Raw genomic sequence first — 10,043 nt, 5'->3', positions numbered from 1 at the left:
TATACAAATATAATATGGGAAAATACTATTTTTATAGTACTTTTAAAAATGGAAATTCTGTATTTTCCAATTTGTTTTTTTGAAAAATATGTTACATACGTACGTGTATAATATAATATACTACACATATAGGATTACAAAAAAAGTAAATCTTGGAATGGTTATGATTTTCCCCTCCAAATTAAAAGGAGGGAAATCCCAAGTTAAACAAAAGTTTTAATCCTTGAAATCCCAAGATTATGATGGACTAAATTAACCCCCAAATATATCTATATGCTTCTTTTTTTAGATCAAGTACGATAATTTTTTTTATATAAAAAAATATGATAGTTTTTTTTTTTTTTTCGAGAAGAATACCAATCATTATTGTAGGGACTCAATTTGGATTGGACCCAGAGTATGAATGGGTTTTCAGCCCAACAAGCCCAAACAATAAATTTGTAGAGAGTGGATTGAAGGTTTAGGCACTGGCCGTCGTTCACCAAGCATGAACTCTCTTCTTTTATTAAAAAATACTTAGAACTTGTTTACAACTGGGGGATGCTCCTCGGCCCGTGGCCGGAGAAGAAGGCGTGCGAATTCATGTCATGGGCGGTGCTCGAGTGTTGCCGTCTCCAACGGCCAACACTCGTGAGGATTGGAGAGAATCAAGGGAACATCATGGGGGAGGGTGTCCCGGAGCCCCTGCATCTACTCCTCTCTCTGTTCAAGCTCCGCTGCTCCGAGAAGGGAGTTGTTGGTGGCCTTGAAACAAGCTGGCCCTCCCCCTTCCCTGCTTTTATTGTCAAGCTTTCCCATTCTCTTGATGCCAATAAAAGAATGGGTTGACACTTCCCTCTGGCTAGTTTTTTAGGGCGGGTCCACCTAGGCCTCTGATTGTAGAACTAGCTAGTAGGATTAGCTTGTAAATTTGTTTGTAAAGCACGCCTGCCTGAGCCTCTGATTGTAATTTGTACTTTTTCTATTTATGAAATAATATCAAGATTTCTCTTTTCGCTGTCAACTCTTCTATTTTCTTTTTTTCTCTTCTTTTTTTGTTTTTAACTTCGCCAACCTACTGTAAAACGACCACTTAGAACAATCGCCTGGTGCGCCGGCCAGCGCACTAATCCTCTACACAGACGGCGCCAATTGTAGGGACTCAATTTGGATTGGACCCAGAGTATGAATGAGTTTTCAGCCCAACAAGCCCAAACAATAAATTTGTAGAGAGTGGATTGAAGGTTTAGGCGCTGGCCGTCGTTCACCAAGCATGAACTCTCTTCTTTTATTAAAAAATACTTAGAACTTGTTTACAACTAGGGGGATGCTCCTCGGCCCGTGGCCGAGGAGCCCTTTTTCTTCTCCCCTTTTTCCCCCCCATCTTACTTTACTCGCTTTTCTTATATAGTCTCTATTGTCCTATCTCGTTCTTCCATCTGTTGATCATCCATTTGCCTTTCTTCTGGCCGTCCGTCCCATCAGAGGCCTTATCAGTACTCAAGTGGTTCACTCTGATCAACGTTACCCTGCTAAGGGGTTATATCCCCATTAATGCGGCTAGAGGGGTTAGGTGAATGCATTAAGTGTGAGGGTGACAGCTTGCTCTGGGCCTGGCCTTTCCCAAAATTATCCTTGGCATGCCGAGGACGAGGAGGTCCTTGGCGTGGATCTGAAAAAGAGGCTTTCCCTAATTTAGCCTTGAATGGTTAGTCTTCCTCGGCGTGGGCCTTGGGCCTACTACACGATGGGCTGAGGCTATCAGGTCCACGGGCCCCACAATTATCATTAAAAAGAAAAGTAGCCAAAATAAGCTATGAGTACATGGAGAAATATACTCTATCCTCTATCACTAATTCATGGTTCTTCTTAGCTAATAAGACCAAATTCTTCAATCACCTAAATGAGCATCTTTGGTATTTATATAGATCCCTTTCACCCTTCCCCTTAGATGAGAAGATTTAGAGTTGACATTAACACAAGATGCAAATACAACCGTCGATTTGTCAGGAGCAAGGAAGTGAATTCCGTATCGTATCGGCCGGTACGGCCAGAATATATCATACCGGCCAGTAATCCTGTACAGAATACCCTTTTGTTTCGTACTGGAAAAAATACCGGCTGTACTGGCCTTGTACCGGCCATACCGGCCAATTTCGGGCAATACCGGTCGGTATAGAAAAAAGTTTTTTTTTTTTTTTTTTTTTTTTTTTTTTTTTTTTTTTTTTTTTTTTTTTTTTTTTTTTTTTTTTTTAAAGTTTTGTAACTTTTAAATTTTTGTTAGGACAGAACGGTAACTTATTTTCATTAACTTATTAGTATTATTTGTTTTCTTAGTATGCAATGGTAACTTTTAACCTTTCTATTTTTTATATTGTGTTTTTTTTTTTCCTTTTAATTGATACTAAAGTCTAAAACCATGAATAATTAGTTCTGAATTGAGAAAATCTTTTATGATAAACTTTTATATTTATTATAATACACACACACACACACATACACACACACACAAAACGGTACATCGGTATTGGCCGGTATTCAAAATATATCGTACCGCTAGCCAAACCGGTACAACCTCCGGTACGATATTGACTCCCTTGGTCAGGAGATGGGAGGCATCCAACTTTCTGCTCATTCTAATGATTGTGTGGCCAGTAACTTCAATTTTTGTTATAGCTAATAATAATGAGGGGATATTATACGATGAATAAAATTATAGCTCAAAATTATTTAGCTCGTCGCCTTGATCATTAATATGGTTTAAGGCTGACGGGGCGAACTGTGAGAAGCTGAAGACCCGAAAAAGAGGACTGACGGAGAATGATCTGATAGGAAGAAGATAATCACTCATGGGATAACGTCGATAAGAAGTTGTTGCCACTATGGTAGACGGGTATAAAGAAAACTGACGATCCTGAAACTGACGGTCTTAGTAAAACTTTAGCTTGGACACCACGCATGAATATATGAGGAAATGGCTTGTATTCTACGCTTACTGTTAGTATCTTACAAGGAAAGGATTCCGTAATATACGCTCCTTAGGATTCCTATAAGGAAAGGACTTCTAGCCCAAGGAAGAGATGGTCAACCTTCTACTACTATAAAAGCCCAATACCCTCACAAATCGAGGTACGTATAATTACACCCTCTCTAGCACTATAGAATTGTAAAAAGGTTCTAACTTGACATTCGAAGGGTATTTGGCCGGCACCACACCGGTGCTCTCTGTTAGGTCATTTCTTTTCTTTGTGCAGGTATTGCATCAAGTGAGCAAGCATCGTGTAACTCACTGGTAATATTTTCAGCATCATCATTTGGCGTCGTCTGTGGAAAACGTGAGACAACGTTTTTTTTGGCCATAGCAAACGCTTTCCAGACAAAAGAGTTGCATGGTGCTGACTCGCTTGATAGCAACAACAAAAAACGTTCAGGGAGACGAAACCCGTGCAGCGGCTCTCGAAAGGCAAGTGCAGACCTTGGTTGCCACCGTAGAGCACCCTACTAAGCAGAACCACGATCTACAGGGATAGTTACGCCAGAAAAATGCAGGTTATGGCACTTAAGAGCAGGACCAAGAAGGTACCAGTGCCGATAGAAGAGAACGAGAAAGGCCGAAGGGCAGTAATGCTCCAAGTAGATCGGAGCGTCAAAATTTAAGCATGCCATCCCTCACGGATGCAACTCAACCACACATTGCCATAGAGATACATGCAATAAAGGAACAAATGGAGGTCATGATGAATGCCCTTAAAGGACAGGTATCTAGTGACCTTGATGATATGGTAAATCGCACCGACTCACTGTTCACTGCAGCTATCAATTCCTTTCTCCTGTCACATAAATTTCGCATGCCGCATATAGATAGTTATGACGGAGTCAAGGACCCTATGGATCACCTTGAGACCTTCAAGACTTTGATGAAACCTTCAAGGGGTAGCAGACGAAATCATGTGTAGGGCCTTCCCTACAACGTTGAAGGGCCCTGCAAGGGTATGGTTCAGTTGACTGACGTCGAACTCCATCAGCACTTTCAAGGAGTTAAGCGCTCAGTTCACTACACACTTTATCGGGGGACACAGGTATAAGAAGTCTACGGTGTGCGTGATGAGTATCAAGCAACGAGAGGACAAGACGCTAAGGTCCTACATAACACGCTTCAATAAGGAAGTGCTATCCATCGATGAAGCCGACGACAAAATACTTGTAGCAGTCTTCATAAATGGGTTGCGAAAAGGTAAGTTTTTGTTCTCACTATACAAAAACGACCCCAAGACCATGTCCGAAGTACTCTATAGGGCCATCAAGTACATGAATGCTAAAGACATGCTACAGGCTCGGAGGAAAAGCCAAGAAAAAGGGAGAGGCAAGAGGATACACGACAAGATCAGGGGCAGAAGAAGCCAAGGATAGGGGACCGAAGGGATGAAAGGCATTCTAAGCGCCCAGGAAGGAGGTTTACAAGCTTCACCCCGTTGACCACATCGATAGATCAAGTCCTAATGCAAATCAAGGACGAAGGGGCTCTGACCTTTCCCGAAAAGTTGAAGGGGGATCCTAACAAGTGGTCTAGAGACAAATATTGCCGCTTCCACTGCGACCACGGACATAACATAACTGACTGCTATGACTTGAAACAACAGATTGAAGCCCTCATTAGACAAGGGAAGTTGCAGAAGTTCGTCAGCAAGGAAAGAGCAGATTCGCCTCCGCAAGAGCAGGCCTCCCAACGAGACAACGAACGACCAAGGCAACCTTTGGGAGACATAAGGATGATCGTAGGGGGAATGGCCGCCAATGGCCTATCAAACAAAGCTCGTTAGACTTATTTGAAAGTGGTCCAAAATGTCCAACTCACAGGCGTCATCCCGAAGATGCCGCGAGTTGACAACCCTCTCATTGGATTCTAGGAAGAAGCTGCCCGACGTCTCCACCATCAGCATGACGATGCACTGGTCGTTAGCTTTTAGGTAGGAGACTATAACGTGTATCGGGTCTTGATCGACAACGGAAGATCCGCAGATATTCTCTATTATCTAGCATTCCAACAGATGTGGATCAGTAGAGAGCGACTAGTTCCAACCAATGCTCCACTCATTGGGTTCGGCAGAACAAAAGTGTACCCCCTAGGCGCGGTCATGTTACCAGTCACCATTGGAGATTATCCTCAACAAACCACTAGGAACGTCACGTTTCTCGTGGTCGATTGCTCTTCTGCCTATAACTCCATCATAGGGTGACCTACCCTTAACTCTTGGAAGGCCGTAACCTCGACCTATCACCTGATGATCAAATTCCTCACTGAGTATGAAGTAGGGGAATTACGAGGGGATCAAATGGCCGCGCGGGAATGCTATATTGCAATGCTGGGAATGCATGATCATTTGCAAACCATGAGCATAGAAGAGCAGCGGACAGGGGTAGAACCCGTAGAGAAGCTCGAGGAGATACCCCTTGATAACTCCCGGCTGGATAGGACCACAAGGATTGGTACTCTCGTCAGCCCGACAGTTCGCTTAGAACTCATAACATTCCTCAAGGAGAATTGGGACATATTCGCTTGGAGCCACGAAGACATGCCAGGAATAGACCCTTTAGTCATGGTGCATAGGCTGAATGTGTCGCCTTCCTTTCCACCCGTTCGACAAAAGAAGCGGGTGTTTGCCCCGGAACGAGATCAGGCCATAGCTGAAGAAGTCCGCAAACTACAGGAGGCGAACTTTGTTAGAGAAGTTTACTACCTCGACTGGCTAGCAAACATTATAATGGTTAAGAAAGCCAGTAGGAAGTAGAGGATATGCGTGGACTTTACTGACCTAAACAAAGCATGCCCCAAGCTACCCCCTCCCAAGGGTTGACATTCTAGTAGACTCTACAGTTCGACACCAGCTGTTAAGTTTTATGGACGCTTTCTCTGGTTACAACCAGATCAGGATGCACGAAGCCGATCAAAAGAAAACTTTGTTCGTTACTAGTCAAGGCATCTTCTGTTATAAAGTGATGTCATTCGACCTAAAAAATGCGGGCACGACGTATTAGAGGCTCATGAACAAGATGTTCGCGCAGCAGATTGGGAGAAATGTGCAAGTCTACGTTGACGATATGTTGGTGAAAAGCCGAAAGGAGGAAGACCACTTGGAAGACCTCAAGGAAACATTCGACACTCTTCGCTCCTACAACATGAAACTTAATCCAAGAAAGTGCGCCTTTGGAGTGACAGCGGGAAAATTCCTAGGATTCATGGTGTTGCAGAGAGGCATCGAAGCAAACGTGGACAAGATCCAGGCCATAATGGAGATGGCACCCCTAAAAAATGTGAAGGAAGTGCAAAGCCTTAATGGCAAAGTAGTGATGCTGAATAAGTTCGTATCAAGGGCGACGAACAAATGCTTACCCTTCTTTCGCACGCTGAAGAAATCCTTCGAATGGACTACTAAATGCTAGCAAGCATTTGAGGAGTTAAAAGCTTAGCTCTCTTCCCCACTGTTACTAAGTCCCTTGCAGGCTGGTGAGGAGCTTTTTCTCTATTTAGCCATTTCCCCTGTTGCCGTTAGTGCCGCCCTGATCAGAGAAGAAGAAAAAGTGCAAAAGCCCGTTTACTACGCCAGTCGGGCACTTTGGGGTGTCGAAGAAAGATACCCACCCATTGAGAAACTCGCTTTTGTGCTAATTACGGCAGCAAGCAAACTCAAGCCATATTTTCAAGCCCATACGGTGGTCGTCTTAACCGACAAGCGTTTATGGTGGCCGTTGAGCAACCTAGAAGCGGCTGGCCGGTTAGCATTATGGGCCATAGAATTGAGCGAGTTTGATATCCAGTATCGCCTACGAACCGCCATTAAAGGACAGATTGTCGTAGATTTTATAGCAGAGTTCACAAATGATGAAGAAATGGGGGCAGAGAAATCTCCGCAGTGGAGCATACATGTAGACAGATCATCCAACAGGTAGGCCGGGGGAGCTGGCATTGTACTACTCACACTCGAAGGAGACACGGTTGAGTGCATGGTCCACCTTGATTTCCCTACCACGAACAATGAAGTGGAGTACGAGGCTTAAATAGCAGGGCTCGACCTCGCTAAAGCTGTAGGAGCCGCAAACGTGGTCATTTACTACGACTCTCAGGTCATCACCAACCAGATAAACAGGGACTACGAGTGTCGAGGCGAAAGACTGAAAAAGTATCCAAACCAAGCAAGGGAAAAGGTAGACAAGCTGAAAGCCAAAATCATACAAATCCCTAAGAGAGATAATGAGCAAGTCGATCGCTTGGCCAAGGCTACCTCAGCCGAACATATGACCACCCTGGGTAATGTACTCTCTTTTATTCAACTTTCACCACTAATAGATTCTATCGATGTACAAGAGATAGACTCCAAAAGCAATTGGACCAGACCATTGGTCTCCTACTTGAAGGATGGCACATTACCGGATGGAAAGAAGGCCGCCAGAAAGCTGAAGGTCCAAGCAGCGATATTCGTCTTAATAAGAGACGTCCTGTACAAAAGGGATTTCTCTCGACCCTTCCTGAGATATTTAAGTCCTGAGGAAGTGGACTACGTCATGAGGGAGGTGCACGAAGGAGTCTGCGGAAACCATTCAGGGTCCAGATCATTAGTGCATAAGCTAGTGTGAATGGGGTACTTTTGGCTAACCATGCAGAAAGATGCCGAGACTTATGTAAAGAGCTGCGACAAGTGCCAAAGGTTCAGTAATGTTATCAGACAACCACCCGAAAAACTTACCCCGATGATGGCACCATGGCTGTTCACTTAATGGGGACTAAACATTATGGGGCCATTCTTGACGACAATACGACAATTGAAGTTTCTAGTAGTAGGTATCAACTACTTTACGAAGCTGAAGCCTTGGCCACCATTACAGAGAAAAACGTATGAAATTTCATCTGGCGATGTATCATATATAGGTTTGGCATCCCTAGAGTCTTAGTCTCGGACAGCGAGAAGTAGTTCGACAACAACTCCTTCCGAGACTTCTGCTCGCAGTTGGGGGTACGGAACCACTACTCCTCCCTCGTCCACCCTTAAGCCAATGGACAGGTCGAAGTCACGAACCGATCCTTGCTGAAGATTATCAAGACTTGGCTTGAGGGGGCAAAGGGTATATGGGCAGAAGAGTTGTCGAGCATACTTTAGGCCTACAGGACTACGGCAAGGACACCAATAGGAGAGACGCCATTCTGACTAACATATGGGAGCGAAGCAGTCATCCCAGCAGAAGTCGGACTCACAAGCTACAGGGTGCATAACCATGACGAAAGAAAAAACGACGAGGCCATGCGTCTACAACTCGATCTGGTGGATGAAGTCAGGGCAGCAGCGGAACAAAGGCTCGCACGGTACCAGGATCGCATGGTCAAGCACCACAACTCCTGGGTTAAGCACAGAGACTTCCAGGTTGGAGACCTTGTTCTAAAGGAAGTTATGGGCATAGCAAGAGACCCGACCCAAGGAAAACTCTGCCCAAATTGGGAAGGACCTTACCGAGTCACGGCGTGGCAAAGGAAGGGCACCTACCATTTGGAGACGCTAGATGGACAGAAGTTGCCACATCCTTAGAATGCTGAACACTTGCGAAAGTACTACCAGTAGAGATGGTGACGTGAAGGTCAACACCCCCCTTTATTCATAGTTTACTGCAGCAAATTTCAGTTATATTCCTCAGATTTATCATTTACTTTAGTTTTTACTACAATCAGCCCAAATGGCAGATTTTTTACTTTGGTTTTTGCTACAATAAGCCTAAAGGGCAGGTTTTCTTTTTCGAAACTACTTTTTATATAAATGCATGGCAATAAGAGTAGTTTATTCAGAACAACTAAAGTTTCTACTTAAGTTTACAGAGTGGACGAAGCTATATAATTGACGGTCTAATAAAAGACTGACAAGTTGGGCAAGTCCACAGAGTGGACGAAGCTATATAATTGACGGTCTAATAAAAGACTGATAAGTTGGCAAGTCCATAGAGTGGACAAAGCTATATAGTTGACGGTCTAATAAAGACTAACAAGTTGGCCAAGTCCACAAAACGGACAAATCAATAAGGCTGACGGTCTAATAAAAGACTGACGTATTGGTCAAGTCCACAAAACGGACGAGGCAATAAGGCTGACGGTCTAAATAGAAGATTGGCAAGTCGGTCAAGTCCATAATATGGACGGAGCTGATGGTCTCACATGAGGGACCTCATCTCAAATAAATTACCAAAATGTGGTAAATCCATGAGGTGGACGACCTTGTCCTAGGATGATATAATGTTGTTAAAATCCCTAGAAGAAACAAACTAAAAAATCTATAAAGAAGACAATTCCGCTAGTCCATAAAATGGATGAACCCAACACTTAATAAAATAGACAGTCACCAAAAAGCTGATGGGCTCTACAAATTGTCCCAAAGGGATGACGTCAGCCTTCAAGGATGACGGTCTCATCAAAGTGACGAGGTTATGAAAACGTGAGCTCACTAAGTCTATTTAATGGTCTCGAAAAAGCAACGGTCTCGCCCAAAAAATAATATAAAAAGAATAAGTCCATGAAGCCTATGGGTGACTTCACCTCTAATGAAAGACAATAAAGACCCCTTGGAAACATAGCCGACGACTCCACTAAGCTGACGGCACAACTAGAATGCACCATTCGAGTAAGCCAAAGGACAACGGAATTACTGAACCAACGACTCTGCTAGAATATTCAAATAAAAAAACTAACGGTCTCATTAAGATGACGGCATAAAAATAAACAAGCCCAACATTAACATGGACAACTTCAAGAATGAAGGAATGATTAAAGATCCCTTAAAAGGGAAAACGACTTTAATAAGCCAACGACGTCATTAAAATAGTGGATCCATTATCACCACTACTAGAGCATAACCCACAGAAAGGCTGACGACCTCCACCTGCAACTAAGAAAATAAACTAAAGTCTACAAAGCATGAAAAGAAAGCACACGGACAAAATAGCCATACATACATGATCTAAAGTGACGGTTACTAGAATATTGCAAGCAAGAGTAAGTTACTCATAAATTAAAGCCCAAAAGGGGCACT

General features: G+C 43.6%; 1 protein-coding gene across 1 annotated transcript; it reads left to right on the top strand.

Annotated features, from left to right (window-relative positions):
* The first annotated feature begins 3,638 nt into the window (after nucleotides 1-3,638).
* LOC112005039 (uncharacterized) lies at nucleotides 3,639-4,799 on the top strand. Its single transcript, XM_024037287.1, has 3 exons — nucleotides 3,639-3,931; nucleotides 4,059-4,213; nucleotides 4,312-4,799. The coding sequence occupies exons 1-3, from the start codon at nucleotides 3,639-3,641 to the stop codon at nucleotides 4,797-4,799; spliced, it is 936 nt and encodes a 311-aa protein (XP_023893055.1).
* The last annotated feature ends 5,244 nt before the right edge of the window (nucleotides 4,800-10,043 follow it).

Source organism: Quercus suber, unplaced genomic scaffold (genome assembly GCF_002906115.3).
Source record: "Quercus suber isolate HL8 unplaced genomic scaffold, Cork oak 2.0 scaffold_546, whole genome shotgun sequence".
NCBI lineage: Eukaryota > Viridiplantae > Streptophyta > Magnoliopsida > Fagales > Fagaceae > Quercus > Quercus suber.
Note: the sequence above shows the minus strand (reverse complement) of the source record. Positions and strands in the feature narration are given on the sequence as shown.

Bases quoted from the DNA above. Each gene is read 5' to 3' on its own strand.
- LOC112005039 (XM_024037287.1), top strand. From the start codon at position 3,639: ATGCCATCCCTCACGGATGCAACTCAACCACACATTGCCATAGAGATA. The intron at 3,932-4,058 runs GTAGGGCCTTCC...CGGGGGACACAG, and splicing joins GGTAGCAGACGAAATCATGT to GTATAAGAAGTCTACGGTGT. The intron at 4,214-4,311 runs GTAAGTTTTTGT...GACATGCTACAG, and splicing joins CATAAATGGGTTGCGAAAAG to GCTCGGAGGAAAAGCCAAGA.